The sequence below is a fragment of the Macrosteles quadrilineatus genome, unplaced genomic scaffold, assembly GCF_028750875.1.
Source record: "Macrosteles quadrilineatus isolate MER2022 unplaced genomic scaffold, UCM_ALF_1.0 Scaffold_3__2_contigs__length_128488019, whole genome shotgun sequence".
Taxonomy (NCBI): Eukaryota; Metazoa; Arthropoda; class Insecta; order Hemiptera; family Cicadellidae; genus Macrosteles; species Macrosteles quadrilineatus.
Window position 1 is genome coordinate 60,853,076 of NW_026542596.1, and position 18,335 is coordinate 60,871,410.

Below are 18,335 nucleotides of genomic sequence, written 5' to 3' on the forward strand. Positions count from 1 at the left end.
ACTCTAGTATTCATATAATATTCAAAGTACTGAGTTATTTTAGATGATCAACGGCAAGGTCTTTGCTATATTTACAAACAGTTATCGGTTTGCTCAACTCATTACTACGCGTTTAACAAAGGTTACAAGGAGGTGGTGGTGGGGATGTGTAGCGGCCAGCGGGTTATCAGGTCCGGCTAATTGAGCATCAGCTGCTCACGTGAGTGCGAGTGACCGGAACCGGACACTGCCAGCATTGCCAACTTGGGCGCGAAAAAACACTAACTTGCTGATTGATTACTATATTAAGTGCTGTAAGGTTTATATTAATACATTATTGGTCGAATTTGTAGATTGTGAGTTTGTTAATGGGTGTTACGAAGCTGCGCAATAAAGCTAATAAATATATCTATGTAATCAATTTAATGTGCATATAAAAGCCGAACATTATTTGTACTGTAATTTGTTTTCCCAAGGTGATATAAATACTGTCACAATTGATTTGAAATTAATACAATTACAAAAATAAATACCGAATACGATTTGTTAACAAGTTAGCTGATCACTACAACATATATTATGATGCTATAATAGGTGACGAGTAATACCTAGCTTTAACAACGATTTATTTCCCTGGACTGTTCCGAAAGGGACAGGTTTTGTGATTGGAAGTCCGGGAATGAATCAAACTTTAGTACAGTATATCTGTCAAAATTATCACCGATATGTTTTGAAAAGCATGCATTGAGTAACCGAAACTAAACCTTAAAAGAACAGGTTGCATCTACCAGTCTCTTAGCTCAACAAATTCCAGTTGACAGCATCAGTCAGGTAGGTGTGTGAGTTACGCAAGTAGCACGCGTCCTGAGTGTGATCACAGCTAGTGTTGTGTCAATATCACACGTGTGTCGTCTGTAGCTGTCAGTCTGTCACTGACCAATACATTTGTCCGCAGCATGGGGCCCAGGATCAGTTAACAGCATCAGTCAGGTAAGTGTGAGTTACGCCAGTAGCACGCGTCCTGAGTGTGATCACAGCTAGTGTTGTGTCAATGTCACACGTGTGTCGTCTGTAGCTGTCAGTCTGTCACTGACCAATACATTTGTCCGCAGTATGGGGCTCAGGATCAGTTAACAGCATCAGTCAGGTAAGTGTGAGTTACGCAAGTAGCACGCGTCCTGAGTGTGATCACAGCTAGTGTTGTGTCAATGTCACACGTGTGTCGTCTGTAGCTGTCAGTCTGTCACTGACCAATACATTTGTCCGCAGCATGGGGCCCAGGATCAGTTAACAGCATCAGTCAGGTAAGTGTGAGTTACGCAAGTAGCACGCGTCCTGAGTGTGATCACAGCCAGTGTTGTGTCAATTCGTCTGTAGCTGTCAGTCTGTCACTGACCAATACATTTGTCCGCAGTATGAGGCCCAGGATCAGTTAACAGCATCAGTCAGGTAGGTGTGTGAGTTACGCAAGTAGCACGCGTCCTGAGTGTGATCACAGCTAGTGTTGTGTCAATGTCACACGTGTGTCGTCTGTAGCTGTCAGTCTGTCACTGACCAATACATTTGTCCGCAGTATGAGGCCCAGGATCAGTTAACAGCATCAGTCAGGTAGGTGTGTGAGTTACGCAAGTAGCACGCGTCCTGAGTGTGATCACAGCTAGTGTTGTGTCAATGTCACACGTGTGTCGTCTGTAGCTGTCAGTCTGTCACTCACCAATACATTTGTCCGCAGCATGAGGCCCAGGATCAGTTAACAGCATCAGTCAGGTAAGTGTGAGTTACGCAAGTAGCACGCGTCCTGAGTGTGATCACAGCCAGTGTTGTGTCAATTCGTCTGTAGCTGTCAGTCTGTCACTGACCAATACATTTGTCCGCAGTATGAGGCCCAGGATCAGTTAACAGCATCAGTCAGGTAGGTGTGTGAGTTACGCAAGTAGCACGCGTCCTGAGTGTGATCACAGCTAGTGTTGTGTCAATGTCACACGTGTGTCGTCTGTAGCTGTCAGTCTGTCACTGACCAATACATTTGTCCGCAGTATGAGGCCCAGGATCAGTTAACAGCATCAGTCAGGTAGGTGTGTGAGTTACGCAAGTAGCACGCGTCCTGAGTGTGATCACAGCTAGTGTTGTGTCAATGTCACACGTGTGTCGTCTGTAGCTGTCAGTCTGTCACTGACCAATACATTTGTCCGCAGCATGAGGCCCTGGATCAGTTAACAGCATCAGTCAGGTAGGTGTGTGAGTTACGCAAGTAGCACGCGTCCTGAGTGTGATCACAGCTAGTGTTGTGCCAATGTCACACGTGTGTCGTCTGTAGCTGTCAGTCTGTCACTGACCAATACATTTGTCCGCAGCATGGGGCCCAGGATCAGTTAACAGCATCAGTCAGGTAGGTGTGTGAGTTACGCAAGTAGCACGCGTCCTGAGTGTGATCACAGCTAGTGTTGTGCCAATGTCACACGTGTGTCGTCTGTAGCTGTCAGTCTGTCACTGACCAATACATTTGTCCGCAGCATGGGGCCCAGGATCAGTTAACAGCATCAGTCAGGTAGGTGTGTGAGTTACGCAAGTAGCACGCGTCCTGAGTGTGATCACAGCTAGTGTTGTGTCAATGTCACACGTGTGTCGTCTGTAGCTGTCAGTCTGTCACTGACCAATTCATTTGTCCGCAGCATGGGGCCCAGGATCAGTTAACAGCATCAGTCAGGTAAGTGTGAGTTACGCAAGTAGCACGCGTCCTGAGTGTGATCACAGCTAGTGTTGTGTCAATGTCACACGTGTGTCGTCTGTAGCTGTCAGTCTGTCACTGACCAATACATTTGTCCGCAGCATGGGGCCCTGGATCAGTTAACAGCATCAGTCAGGTAGGTGTGTGAGTTACGCAAGTAGCACGCGTCCTGAGTGTGATCACAGCTAGTGTTGTGTCAATGTCACACGTGTGTCGTCTGTAGCTGTCAGTCTGTCACTGACCAATACATTTGTCCGCAGCATGAGGCCCTGGATCAGTTAACAGCATCAGTCAGGTAGGTGTGTGAGTTACGCAAGTAGCACGCGTCCTGAGTGTGATCACAGCTAGTGTTGTGCCAATGTCACACGTGTGTCGTCTGTAGCTGTCAGTCTGTCACTGACCAATACATTTGTCCGCAGCATGGGGCCCAGGATCAGTTAACAGCATCAGTCAGGTAAGTGTGAGTTACGCAAGTGGCACGCGTCCTGAGTGTGATCACAGCTAGTGTTGTGTCAATGTCACACGTGTGTCGTCTGTAGCTGTCAGGCTGTCACTGACCAATACATTTGTCCGCAGCATGGGGCCCAGGATCAGTTAACAGCATCAGTCAGGTAAGTGTGAGTTACGCAAGTGGCACGCGTCCTGAGTGTGATCACAGCTAGTGTTGTGTCAATGTCACACGTGTGTCGTCTGTAGCTGTCAGTCTGTCACTGACCAATACATTTGTCCGCAGCATGGGGCCCAGGATCAGTTAACAGCATCAGTCAGGTAGGTGTGTGAGTTACGCAAGTAGCACGCGTCCTGAGTGTGATCACAGCTAGTGTTGTGCCAATGTCACACGTGTGTCGTCTGTAGCTGTCAGTCTGTCACTGACCAATACATTTGTCCGCAGTATGGGGCCCAGGATCAGTTAACAGCATCCGTCAGGTAAGTGTGAGTTACGCAAGTAGCACGCGTCCTGAGTGTGATCACAGCTAGTGTTGTGCCAATGTCACACGTGTGTCGTCTGTAGCTGTCAGTCTGTCACTGACCAATACATTTGTCCGCAGTATGGGGCCAAGGATCAGTTAACAGCATCCGTCAGGTAAGTGTGAGTTACGCAAGTAGCACGCGTCCTGAGTGTGATCACAGCTAGTGTTGTGTCAATGTCACACGTGTGTCATCTGTAGCTGTCAGTCTGTCACTGACCAATACATTTGTCCGCAGTATGGGGCCCAGGATCAGTTAACAGCATCCGTCAGGTAAGTGTGAGTTACGCAAGTAGCACGCGTCCTGAGTGTGATCACAGCTAGTGTTGTGCCAATGTCACACGTGTGTCGTCTGTAGCTGTCAGTCTGTCACTGACCAATACATTTGTCCGCAGTATGGGGCCCAGGAAGGACGTCAGTTCCAGTTAACAGCATCAGTCAGGTAAGTGTGTGAGTTACGCAAGTAGCACGCGTCCTGAGTGTGATCACAGCTAGTGTTGTGCCAATGTCACACGTGTGTCGTCTGTAGCTGTCAGTCTGTCACTGACCAATACATTTGTCCGCAGTATGGGGCCAAGGAAGGACGTCAGTTCACCGCTGATCGTGGTCTCCAATCGCCTTCCCTTCGTCCTGGCGCGTCATGACGACGGCACATTGGAGCGCAAACAGAGGTAAATATCATTCTAATTCATTGTTAGGTTTCAAACCTTGATTATCATTATAATGATCCAGCATGAAGATGAATCAGAGACGTATACAATTTTAGAATGAAAAAAATAGTGCTTAAAACAACAAGTGGTAAAGTAAGTGAGGAAACTCATGAAACATTATTAATAATTTATCATAGAAATCGCCTTTATGTATCATTTTTCAAAAATTTCATATTTCTTTTCAAAATTTCACAGGTCAAACAAAGCTCTATACAACTAACTGATAACGATAAGGCCCTCTCAACTCTAATGTAATGTTTTCCCTTGCAAAATGTCTATCATTGTAAACCCATTTGGTGTTTCCACTATAATTTTTTATATGTATTATTTTATACATTCAATATCTAACTGATGCATTGGATACTTAGATAGTGGTAACAAACGAAGAAGGCTCTGCTCAAATATTTATCTTTTAAAGCCGGTCAAAACCTCCTGGAATCATAGGTCAAATGACGTAAAAAAAATATCAGGTTAAAACAATAAACTAATTACCCATGTGTTGTACAGTGCCGGTGGCTTGGTAACAGCCGTGGCCCCCGTAGTAATCGAGTGTAAAGGACTGTGGATTGGATGGTCCGGCCTGTACGACCTGGGTAAGGACGAGAAGATACCAGAGGCTAACCCTAACGACAAGGCCCCTACTGCTGGCCTGCTCTCAGAACAGGTAACAGGCTAAAAATTCATCACAAGGATAGTGGTTAAGGAAGTGAGGGATGGGTTTAAATTTGTTGTAGGTAACCAAGTTCCATCTCCTGGTCACGGCCATCGAAGTGGCCAACGTCACTAGTAGGGTTGATACAGCTGTTTTGTTTGGAGGCAGCTAATGGTATTTGTGTATGTTTCAAGAATAAGAAAGCTTGGTTACTGCGTTATGAAAATATTTACTCCATTTTAAATATACACAGAAATCGATTTTATATTTATATTGTTTTGGTTTTCAATTTTCTATATGTTTTATTTTCAATCTTTTAATAAATATATTTAGTCCAGGCAAACTAAACAAACTTACATAGGGACCGTTAAAAAAATTGCAAGAAAACGTTTTATGGTTTTATTTTGTAGAGTTGGGTTTGCAGAATGACATACTAAAAGTTGCCAAAAATCGGTGCACGAGAAAACCACTAAAATCACAATTTAAAATGGCGGCTTTTTTCAACATTGGACAAATTAAAAAAACATATTTCACATGCATTTGCTATGCACATTTTTCGAGATATTGACTTGGGACCACCGCCTGTATTTATTGAGTGGTTAGTACTTCATTTTGATAGGGAACATGTTTTTGGCCGCCATCTTGGATCCGCCATATTGGACATAGATAATTTGTTTTCAATGTAATGATAGTGTTGTGACACATCATTACCAACTACATTTTTACACTGATTTCAATGCCGAAATCCGTTTTTAAATATCTTTATTCATTTAGAAGATATATACAAAAGAAAACTCTGCACCATACATTTCTTATGGACGTTTCGTAGTTTGATATTTTTTTTTAAATTATTTTTCTTATATCTCCAGTTCTTATTAACGCTTGTAGTTCGTTCTAGGCTTAAAATATTCAGTAATGTAAGGGCTTTCATTTGAGCTAATGGGATTCGACAGTGCTGAGGTTAAATTAGGAGATATTAAGAGTTTGTACATCCCCAAAGCCAATAGAAAAGATATTGAAGATATTATTGTAAAATTAAAGAAAAATAGCCCCGGTATAGATGGAATAAGAGAATGTGATTTAAAAAAGTGTAATTTAGAAGCCGCTGAAGTGCTGGTTAATATAATAAATGCATCACTTGATGAAGGCAGAATGCCGACTCTGCTAAAAACTGCTATTATAAGACCTGTTTATAAATCAGGTTGCCACAATTCATACCAGAACTATCGCCCAATATCTATTCTTTCTTCAATAGATAAAATAATGGAAAGGTACATTGCACACCATTTAAATAAATACTTAGCAGAAAATGATGTTATAAATAAAAGTCAGTATGGTTTCCAGAAAAACAAAAGTACAGAGTTATTGCTGAAAGATTTTTCTAACAATATTAACAAAGAATTAGGGCAGGGCAATCAAGTAATAGTAACTTTTATAGACTTTACTAAAGCTTTTGATACACTGCAGTTTGATAAAATATTGACAGCACTCAAGGACATAGGAATTTCTGGCAGGTTTTTAGAATGGTTTAGAGACTATCTGAAAAACAGAAAAATTATTGTAAAAGTGCATAGTACATTTAGTGAAGAGGCAGAACTTTTTTCTGGGGTACCTCAAGGAAGTATTTTGGGCCCAATCTTATATATAATATATGCAAATACACTCCCAAAATATATAAAAGAAGACACGGTTTTTATGTACGCTGATGACACTGCAATTGTCGTATCAAACAAAAATATAATAGAGGCAGAAAAAATATGCAGAATGCTGTTAACAACCTTTTAGAATGGTGTCATGATTATGGATTGGTAATAAATGACAAAAAGTCCAAGGTCATGCATGTGCATTCACCTGCATTTAAATGTTCTAATGTAAGCATTACTTACCATAATTTTGATTGTTTACATAATCATACTTACTCACTTATCCCAAAAAGTTGTCAATGTAAGAGTTTAGAGAATGTGCATGATTTTAAATATTTAGGGGTTCATGTTGACCACAATTTTAAATGGGATATACATGTTAATTATGTTTGTAAAAAAATCAGATCATGTGTTTGCAAAATTTTTTATTTAAAAAGTGTCCTGCCATTTAATGTGCTATTGGTGATTTACCAGTCATTGTGTGAATCAATATTAAGATATGGTGTGAGAGCATGGGGCAATGCTTCAAAGACTTCTCTGAGGAAAATTGAGCATCTGCAGGAGCAAGCGCTCAAATGTATTGTTCCAGTGCACATTAAGCAGTTACCAATTATAAAGATTTTTCATTTTGTTATACTGCTACCTGTTAGTAAGTTATATATCTTTTTGATATCCACTGATCATTTATTTGATAACAGCTTGAAAATAGTCAATAATCACCCATATGATGTTAGAAGGAATTATTATTTTGTACCAAAGCACAGGAATAAGTATGGAAGTAGAACACTTGAAGTTTTTGTTCCCAAATGTTTTAATAACCTCACAAATCATATGGTTTTTGCAAATAGTTATAGCATGTTTAAACATTATTTAAAGGAACTTGTTTGGAATGATTTGTTACAATTTTAATTTATTACAATTATGCATTTAATTTATTTACATTTTAGTTGAAGTTAAAGTAATATATTATTGTTATTTATTCCAATAGTTTATTTGTTATTGTTACTGTTGAATTTTTACAGATATTTGTGTCTTTGTTGTCTTTTTTTTGTTATTAATTACTCAAGAGACAATTAAGAACTCATAAAACTGCATGCTACTGATTCAAACTGACAAAAACTGTATGGTAGATAAGAAACAATATTTTTAGTGCAGACAAACCATTTGTGGTTTTTGCACTTTTGTATCCTATGTATTGGCAATTATTGTGTAAATAAATTTCTTGATTGATTGATTGATTGATAAGCTCTTGATCATTAAAATCAGACGAGTTAAAGACCTGCTACGAACCTCAGAACAATATTAAATTTAACTTTTTAGAAATATATTTTTATTAAAATATTTATAACTCGGGTTGTTAATACGTCACCAAGTTCTTTCTTGTCTCAAATTACTCAGGGAATGTTTAGCTTTGATTTTATTAATCACTAAACAAAATCTGACAATTTTAGAATGAGCCATGGACCATAATTTAACATTAAAATGTATTTATTTTGAAATTTGTCTTTAGTTAAGGACATATATCCCAAACCCTAATAACTCCTGGAAAGTAATCCATAGCTAAAATAAAAGTCAATATTTTGGCGAATTATTTAAGACTATAAAGAGTTTTGGGAGTTATTTAGAATTAGGAATATACGTCTTTAACTAAAGACAAATTTCAATATAAATACATTCTAATGTTAAATTATGGTTAAATTATATTTCTAAAAAGTTAAATTTAATATTGTTCTGAGGTTCGTAGCAGGTCTTTAACTCGTCTGATTTTAATGATCAAGAGCTCAAATGAAAGCCCTTACATTACTGAATATTTTAAGCCTAGAACGAACTACAAGCGTTAATAAGAACTGGAGATATAAGAAAAATAATTAAAAAAAAAATATCAAACTACGAAACGTCCATAAGAAATGTATGGTGCAGAGTTTTCTTTTGTATATATCTTCTAAATGAATAAAGATATTTAAAAACGGATTTCGGCATTGAAATCAGTGTAAAAATGTAGTTGGTAATGATGTGTCACAACACTATCATTACATTGAAAACAAATTATCTATGTCCAATATGGCGGATCCAAGATGGCGGTCAAAAACATGTTCCCTATCAAAATGAAGTACTAACCACTCAATAAATACAGGCGGTGGTCCCAAGTCAATATCTTGGAAAATGTGCATAACAAATACATGTGAAATATGTTTTTTTAATTTGTCCAATGTTGAAAAAAGCCGCCATTTTAAATTGTGATTTTAGTGGTTTTCTCGTGCACCGATTTTTGGCAACTTTTAGTATGTCATTCTGCAAACCCAACTCTACAAAATAAAACCATAAAACGTTTTCTTGCAATTTTTTTAAGGTCATATCCTATATTTACCCGACTAATTCATAAATTTTAATTTTACTAAATAATACGTGAATTAATGAGTGTTGCCAATTCATGTTATCGGGAAGTCTCTGGCGCTTAATAACATCTTACTTATGACGTTGCCAATTCTACCAAGCCGCGGCCTGGAGTTAAAGGTGGCCGTGGTTTCTCATTATGAAATCATACAGGCATAAACCAATTTACAGTAATACTACTGATTATTTCAAAATAAGCAATTTGAACTCTTATTCCCTCCGTCTGGGTAAGTCTTGAACAGATTTGCCTACATTTTTTTAAAGTGGTACAATTTACTGTTTTCTCAGTGCTTCACCACCCGGTAGAATACAGCAGAGAATACTGTAGGCTAATGACTTTAAAACTAATTAGAGAAAATAGTTACCCAGACACCATTGATTATAGAAAAATCTCTCTTGTACCTCTTTTTAAAATATTCTTTAATTAATTTTAATTGTCTGCTGCGTGGTAAGCTACGAGTACATAAAATTAATAACTTATTGGTGTGTGATTGAAGTAAATGTATCCTATATGTGAGGATGTAAAAGTAGAGTTTTTCTTTTTTGTCCATTAATATTAACTTCCGAAATCTACATCCAATCTCTGACGTCCATGTGGACTCAACGGAACAAAGCCTCAAGAGGATTTTACAGACATGAATAAGAATAATGTCAATATTGTTGACAGCGGATTTAAGATTTAGCTTTCCGTGTGTTCAGCAGTGTTTGAGTCCAAACACGGCCGCCTTTAACTCCAGGTGGCCGTAGTCCAAACCATAACCTTTTGTCTCCTTTTTCATAACTTTAAAACCTAGGTGTTGATTTAGACCTAGTTTATTATTCTTTTTTTTAGAGACACAAGTCTTTGATTAAATTAATTATCATTGCTGGAAATCACTTGAGAGCTAAAGGGTTTTTTTTTATCTGAAATCTGTTTCTTTCTAAATGTCTCACCAAAATCTAGATTTGCGATGAATTTGAAAAATGTTTGCAATTTTGCAGATAGTGCCAGTGCATGTGGATGAAAGGGAGTTTGAGGCTTACTACAATGGTTGCTGCAACGGAACATTCTGGCCCCTGTTCCATTCTATGCCTGACAGAGCTGTTTTCAAGAAAGACACATGGAAGGTAGGTTATATACATACAGGGAATATTTTATCAGGGCCGGTCACCTTGTAATAAAATTGAAAATCGTGTTACTGCATGTTTGAACTTAATAACTGGAAATGTTTTTAATTCAATATGAAATCACAACGTGTATGCTTAGGCTTTCGCATCTAAAGAATCAATCATAATTGAATCCTTTTTTGGCGTCGAGCATTTGGCAACTCATTTCATCTGACAAAATGGTTGACGCAAAAAATCAAGGAAATGTCAATGTATCAAGGGAACAGAATTAATAGGCTTGGTGATGTTTACGTTCGTACAAAAATGCCTTAAAAGAATATTTCCCGTGTTCAGTTTAGGACGAATACTTAAAAATTAAACTATGAATTTTCAAAATTTACTAATACCACATCATTTTAATTAGCCTAATCAAATAAAGCTATGGTGTCTAGACCGAAGGTCGTCTGTGGGAATTCATTTCCCTGTTTAGATGCAGCATTTGTTTTTACGTTTGAACAAAGATTGGACAACTTATTATTTACTAGTTTGTTTGCTCAAGATTACCAAATCAATACAAACAGGAAAGTTGCTATCTAAGTTATACGTTCTGTAAGATATTTTGCATTCACCTCCTCATTCATAACAGAGTTATTTAATACAAAGTGTTCAATTCGTATCACGTATTCGATTCATTATTCAACAAGAAAATATTAACAATAAAATCAATCTGATCTACTTAGCACGCCAAGTAGTTAATTGCTGCATTTACCGACTTTTTGTCAACCTCTTTTACTTTTGCTATTCCAAGCAAACAAAAACAGTGTTGCTGTTATTAGGCGTAATACATGTACGCTTGAAAATAAGTTGGTAACACTTAAAGATAAAGATACTAGACTACGATCAGCTGGTGGCTGATGCAGCCTTTCCATTTTCCAATTTCGTTCAACTCTTGGTCTTGGATTTAACCTTAAATGTGTTGTTGTATAGTGTTTGAAAGACTTTATAGGTCTATTTAAAGTGACTGTAGGGAAAATATAATGACTTTGCTGCACTCAAGAAACTTTTCACACTCACCTGGGCTCTTGCGGAAACATTTATCTCATGTTTCCGTACCACTTTGCATGTTAGTTCCACTAATAAACTATTTTTTTTCATTGCCATTACGTTCCTTTTCATTACTTGAAAAAAGACACTAAACAAACATAACATAAACATTGAGTTTTAGATTCTCGCTAAAACTTTGTACATGCTCATTATGACTTGTTACACAAGCAATCAACTTACAGATTGTACACTTTTAATTAGTATGAGTTTTAACATTCATTGTACAAATGATTATTTCAGCAATTCCTACAATCAGGATTTGATTGTGCTTAACCCTAAAATGTTATCTCAAAGCAAAGGCCATGATCTAGTTTGATCTTGATGTACATTCCGTTCTTTTGACTTTTGTTATGTTTTGTTTAAAAGTCTTGTGTATTTCTTTTTATATAACAGCTGACGAATGAAACAGCTGATCTTAGTAACAAAGCTACACATTTTATTACCCTCCATTTTACACAAACTTTATCTTTCACCATAGACAAAATAATGAAATACAGACTGAGAGCAGTACTGCGGTTAGCATAATATTCTGGCGTCCACCGCTAGGAGTGCCGTGTAGTTTCGGCGCACTCCGCTGCAGCGTCAAGCGCTAGCGATGAGCGTTGCCATGACAAACTGGTACAGTAGTTATAAAGACAGGGTTGCCAACTTCTGGAGAATTCCCCGGAATCCGGGGTGTAGGAGTTTGTTCCGTTATTTTTCTGTGTTTTAAACCTTTCCGGGGATTGAAAAAAATGGATTTTCCGTTAAAATTACGGGATTTCATAATTTTTTACCTTACCCATATTTAAAAGTATGGGTCTGGTACATTGGTAGCATTTCGTTTGAAGGGTGGTAGTGCTGGTACCAGACAATGAGTCAACGAATACCACTGAGACACACAAAACAACATTAACACCACTGAACACCATTATCGACCAACACTGAGCACACTCTAGCGGGACATCACAAAACCTTCCTTTGACAGTCGACTGTCATATAGATCTATATCTATTCTGTGTCTATGCTTCAGTCACTCCTTCAATATTTGGGTTAAAATATGTACATAGGTGAGTCCCCATCTCAATTATTGATACCTAATTGATGTTTGAATAATTATCAATTATCTATTTAATTATCTTACCAATTATCTACATTATGTTTTCGAGCCATACATTTTTCCAAAATATGTTCATGCAGTAAACAAATAAACTCATATAAAAATACTAAAATTTTGCTAATATAAAAAGTGATGTGCCTCATATGCTCTTCATTTGATTAACAATCACTATTTGAGTAAACTAATTGTGGAAGGCTCGGATTTACAAAATAACCGATTCTTTATGATAATATTTTTTAAATAGGTGTTGTTTTGCACAGGCGTACTGCAGAGTTAATGAGGAGTTTGCACGTTGCACGCTCCAAGCTTTGCGCAAGGTGATCAAAGATCTGGACGAGGAAGGACGGACCAATGTAGCACCTGTGGTCTGGATACATGACTATCAGCTGTTCACTGCGGCTACCTACATCAGACAGGTGAGAATTAAACATAAGTCATATAATAATTACAATAAAAATTTTGTGAAACTAGCTGAGTACGTATTCTTAATACTGGGTTGGCGTATATTGATCAACATGTTTATTGCCCTACTGTACGTTTCTATTGCAATGGCACATACAACTCTGCATATTCTTAGAAAATTCCCTGAATATTTACTAGAAGAGTATTCATATTTAAAAAGAATCAAAGACCAAAATTATCTTAACTTTAATGACATTTTTAATCTCCTTTGAAAAGGAAACATGATGCTTAAAGGACAACCACAGAGAACATCGTGGTCTCATGGATAGAAATCTGCAGACCTCCCTTATAGGCAATAATTAAAAAAATAATCATTGCTGCTATTTCAACTTAAACAAATAAGTTGGGTTCTATGGTGTTCAATAGAATTACAGTATAAAGTTACAGCGTTTAACAACAGAGAGTAGTACTATACATTTTTTTATATGAATTTTCAAAATATAGTTTTCTGTTGTCATTTAACTGAAGTCTAATAGATGAAGTGTTGCTTTTTCTTTATGAGCTCTTCATGGGAAAAATATAAGAAAACACTGCATTTTTCTACAACTAATGGTGGATGTGTAGCTATTTCAACCCCTTTATTATTATTATTTTCTTTTATAAACTCTTTCTTACAATTGGCTTTACAAGGGTTGTTAAAGAGTAAAACAAATTTAAAGAACAAAATTTTCTCCTCTGCGTCCACTCCCAGTTGCCAAGCACGGGTGCAGCACCTAGTTCCTACATAATTTATAAATTGGATTTATAAGTTAATTAATTTATACGTTGGATTGTTTTGAATGCATATCAAGAAAATTAGGTTCTGATGTAATTTCATGCATTTTGTGATAAGCTTAATAGGTCAATGACACAAGCCCATTCCGATGTTTTTCTGTCTGAGCTCACTAATCGCTAATGGCCAGCAATTAATACATCAGTTATCACTATGATCTCATGACGAAATATGCAATCCAGATTGCAACTAATTTTGTAATTGAAAAATGTAATATTACTGTAGGCTTAGATAAGTTGCACATTTTACCTGTCTTTTACATTTGGAGAAATATTTTTCGTATATTATTAAAAAATCTAGTGGTAATAAAAATACAACAACTCTTGGTAACAACAACTCTATTATAGTTTTTCCTTTCACAGGTTTGTGAAGAAGAAAATTTAAGATGTAAACTTGGGTTTTTCCTGCACATTCCTTTTCCATCATGGGACATTATGAGGCTGTTTCCGTGGGATGATCAAATTTTGCAAGGAATGCTTGGTAAGAAAAGTTTTGTGTAATCATAATCACCAATGAGTTGTAACAAGGGTTTCAAAAAGGTGTTCTACCCCAATGTCACATGATTGAGAAGAAAATTCATTAAGTCTAAGACACTTGTTTATTTTAGATCCATAAAAATAAAAATAAATCAATAGATTATTGGCTAGTCAGGGTTTTGGATGGGTCGACTTCTCTTTATTTTTTTAAGTATTTTCTTCTTTAAATCTATTCCAAACACCTAGCTGATGGCCATTTTGATGGTCTGATCAACAGTAGTGCTAAGACACAACTCACATTTAACTTTCTGACGACTTTTCCCCCAAGCCCCACTTCAAGCCAAGTTGTTCCAGTTTTTTTTGTTGGGAGAAACATTGCTGAATAAGAAAAATCAACTAGAAGTAGAATATTGAAACATCGTCTAGCAATGTATTCAATTTGTTGCCTTTTTAAGGAGAGGATAAAAATACTATTGACAAATGAATAGCCCGATTTTTGGCTAGGTACTTTCTTCATGGGATATAGGATTAATAATGTTATTATTTCCCAATTTTAAATAATTTAGAGGCATTATTCTGATTTGAATATTTTCAGCGTGTGACTTTGTGGGCTTCCACATTGAAGACTACTGCTCCAACTTCATAGACTGCTGCAGTAGGAGGCTTGGTTGCCGAGTGGACCGTAACAACATGCTGGCCGAGCTTGCGGGCCGCACTGTACACATCAAGGCTCTCCCCATTGGCATCCCCTTCGAACGCTTCGTCCAGCTGGCAGAGAATGCTCCTGTCTTCATCAAAGACACGGACAAAGTCAAAGTCATCCTGGGAGTTGACAGGCTGGATTATACTAAAGGTATTTAGCATTGGAATGTCTGTGATTACTCATTAACAGGTTTACTCAGTGACAGAGTCATAGTTAAATTTAAAATCAACTAGGACTTCAGACTCAAGTTCATTCAAAATATGTTGAACCATTGGAAAAACAACATGATATTTGACAGTCTGGTGGTTGATTAGTTGTGTTTGAGAGTTTCTATTGAATGAAAAAAACTAATATTGATTTTACTAGTCCAAACATTCAAGAGACTGCGAAAACGGTGTGAATTCCATCAAATTTTGAAAGCGTGTCCAGTGCTTGATTTGGGGAGGAACGCTGTGGAACAGAGTTCCGGTACCTCTCTTTCAGAAAGATAAAAATATTGGCATAAATAGGTATATAAATTTCTAATCACATTAAATAGGTTACAGTTCCGGCACCTCATTTTTTACAAATCAAGCACCGCCAAGACGTATTGTGTTGACATTTTTTTAAGAAGTGCAAAAGTTCCAGTAGTCATTTGAGATGCTACTGGATGATTTGCACTTTCATTTTCTCCTATTAAAGTTACTGTAGGACAATATATGATCTCTAGCATCCTTCAGCTATAGAATCGTGTAAATAACTGCCCAACACTGTTTATTGTTGGGTCAGGTTTTAACCAACTTTCATCATTTTCAGGTCTCGTTCATCGTATTAGAGCATTTGAGAGGTTATTGGAAAAACACCCAGAATACATAGAAAATGTTACACTCCTTCAAATAGCCGTCCCATCAAGAACCAATGTGAGAGAATACAAACAGCTGAAAGAAGAAATGGATCAGCTGATAGGAAGAATTAACGGAAAGTTCTCTAAGCCTAACTGGGCACCCATCAGGTACATCTATGGATGCATTAGCCAAGAGCAGCTCGCATCACTGTACAGAGACTCTGCTGTAGCATTAGTAACTCCTCTCAGAGATGGTATGAACTTGGTAGCAAAAGAATACGTCGCATGTCAGATCAAAGAGCCTGGGGTGCTCATACTGTCACCATTCGCAGGAGCTGGAGGAATGATGCACGAAGCTCTTCTAGCTAACCCATACGAGATTGACGAATCTGCAGAAACCCTCCACAGAGCCTTGCAGATGCCATTTGATGAGAGAGAATTGAGAATGACACAACTGCGCCATAGAGAAGCTTTACACAACGTTAACCACTGGATGAACTCTTTCTTGTCATCTATGGGAGCCTTGTGCAATGATGACGAAGAAGATCCTTTGACTAACAAAATGTTGCCTTTGACATTGGAAGACTTTGATTCATATTTTATTAACCACATCGATGATGTCTGTAAGCTAAGTATGATTCTCGACTATGACGGAACCCTCACTCCTCTCACTTCTCATCCTGACCTAGCCATAATGTCTGAAGAAACTAAACGGGTTCTAGAGCGACTCTCAAACATGTCGGATGTCAATATTTCTATCATTTCTGGAAGGAGTTTGGAAAACATCAGCAACATGGTCAATATCGAGAAAGTTACATATGCAGGAAGTCACGGTTTAGAAATTCTGCATCCCGATGGAACCAAATTCATTCATCCTGTTCCCAACGAGTACGCTGAAAAGTTGCGAGAGCTGATGAGGTTATTGCAAGATGAAGTTTGTCATGACGGAGCCTGGGTGGAGAACAAAGGAGTCCTTCTGACCTTCCACTACCGAGAGACGCCTGCCGCTATTCGAGAGGACATTGTGAACAGAGCCAGTGAAATCTTTAAGAAAGCAGGGTTTGAACCACATTTCGGGCACATGGCGATCGAAGCTAAACCTCCAGTCAAGTGGGATCAAGGCAGGGCTTCTATTCACATCCTTCGGACGATGTACGGAGTAGACTGGTCCGAGCGTGTCAGGATCATTTACGCAGGGAATGAAGATGCGATGCAGGCTTTGCAAGGTATTGCATTCACTTTCAGAGTTGACTCGTCCCCCACAGTGCGGACAGCAGCTGACTCTAGACTGGCAGGTCCAGACTCTGTGCTGACAATGTTGAGGTGGGTAGAAAAGCAGATGAACAAAAGGGTTCCTCGAGTCATCACGAAATCTCCTCGTCTCTCAAGATCCCCCAAAGTACAGAAGAAAAACAACTCTCTAGAATGCATCCATTCACAGATGAGTTTTGAGGAAGAAGATGACAAACCAAATATGATCAGAATCACACCACCAAGACTGACAACAACGAGACATTGATTAGTCATTAAAAATGTTATTGTAAATTTTGTTTTATATATTTTCTAATTGTTATATGTTAACTAGTTTAATTTTTTAAATGTACAAACTTCTACAAGCTTATATTAAGTCATGTTAAATTTTAATAGAACTCAAAATTGTGTAATAGTCATAATTTTATTGAATTTCAGCCTCCTGGTCATATTTGAATACTAAAAATTGATGTAAATACCTGCATTCATGCGATCTGGATCGTTGCAGTATGGTATTTATTTGCAACGGTCCAGATCGTATATATCATGAATACAGAGGTATTAACACAAATTTTTTGTGACAATATCATAACTTTAATTTATTTAAAGTACAAAAACCCTGTGTATACTGGATAAAAAGTACAAAAATATGATATTTTAACGTAAAATGTTCAACATAACTTTTTAATATACAACATGGTAAAAAATGTAAAATATACCTTACAGTGATTACATTTTCTGTTACAAATGAGTGTACTTGATATTATGTAGCAGTAGCCTGATAGAATTCCATAGTAGGCCTACCTATACGTTTTTTAAAGAAGGCCTCTATTTTTGTTTGTTAAATAGTCCAGCTCAGAATTCACCCTCAAGTGGGTGCAATATACTTCAATTTTAGTTTAATGCACACCTAATTGAGTTGGTTGTAAAATAAATAGTTAAATAAAACAAAGAGTGTACCTATCTAAAGAAAAATATACAACTCTGTTATTTAAAAATCAAGGCATGATTTACTTTCATTTTACCAAACTATTTGTATGAACAATTTTCCACAAAGCTGATCCTATATAAAACTCATTGAACTAAATAATTGCTTTAATTAAGTGTATTATGGATTAGCTTTATGGCCTTTTGTTACATTTCTTCTTATTGTAGATAATAGATTATAACTTATTTATATGAATCTATGGTTGTTTCAAACCCACATACTATAGGCAAATCTTCATTTGCCTAATTGAATAAACATTCAGGATTCATAACATAACAAAATTTAATATGAATATTTTTTATAGTTATATCCTCCCATATAAACAATAACCAACAATACTTTAAGTTTGCTGCCACAAAAAATATACACAAATAACGTGTTCTTGCTTGGATTTTAAAAGCCCATACACAGGGTGTCTCACCTAAAATAAGTTAACCATTAGCCAACTCTTTTATCATGAGAAAGAGAAATAGAGTCAACTTTATTATGGGGCACTC

At 37.3% G+C, this 18,335-nt stretch overlaps 1 protein-coding gene across 4 annotated transcripts in view; it reads left to right on the top strand.

The window, feature by feature from the left end:
• Positions 1-18,090, top strand: part of LOC128988709 (uncharacterized) — a 31,897-nt gene extending 13,807 nt beyond the window's left edge. For 3 of the 4 annotated variants that reach the window (XM_054410276.1, XM_054410273.1, XM_054410275.1), the window contains exons 2-8: positions 4,242-4,346; positions 4,893-5,049; positions 10,056-10,181; positions 12,624-12,779; positions 13,960-14,077; positions 14,669-14,926; positions 15,572-18,089. In XM_054410276.1, the coding sequence (XP_054266251.1) occupies positions 4,243-4,346; positions 4,893-5,049; positions 10,056-10,181; positions 12,624-12,779; positions 13,960-14,077; positions 14,669-14,926; positions 15,572-17,118 (2,466 nt within the window). In that variant the 5' untranslated portion in view covers position 4,242 and the 3' untranslated portion in view covers positions 17,119-18,089. Of the gene's footprint in view, positions 1-4,241; positions 4,347-4,892; positions 5,050-10,055; positions 10,182-12,623; positions 12,780-13,959; positions 14,078-14,668; positions 14,927-15,571 lie in introns of all 4 variants that reach the window. The other variant, XM_054410272.1, reaches the window with a different exon arrangement.
• The last annotated feature ends 245 nt before the right edge of the window (positions 18,091-18,335 follow it).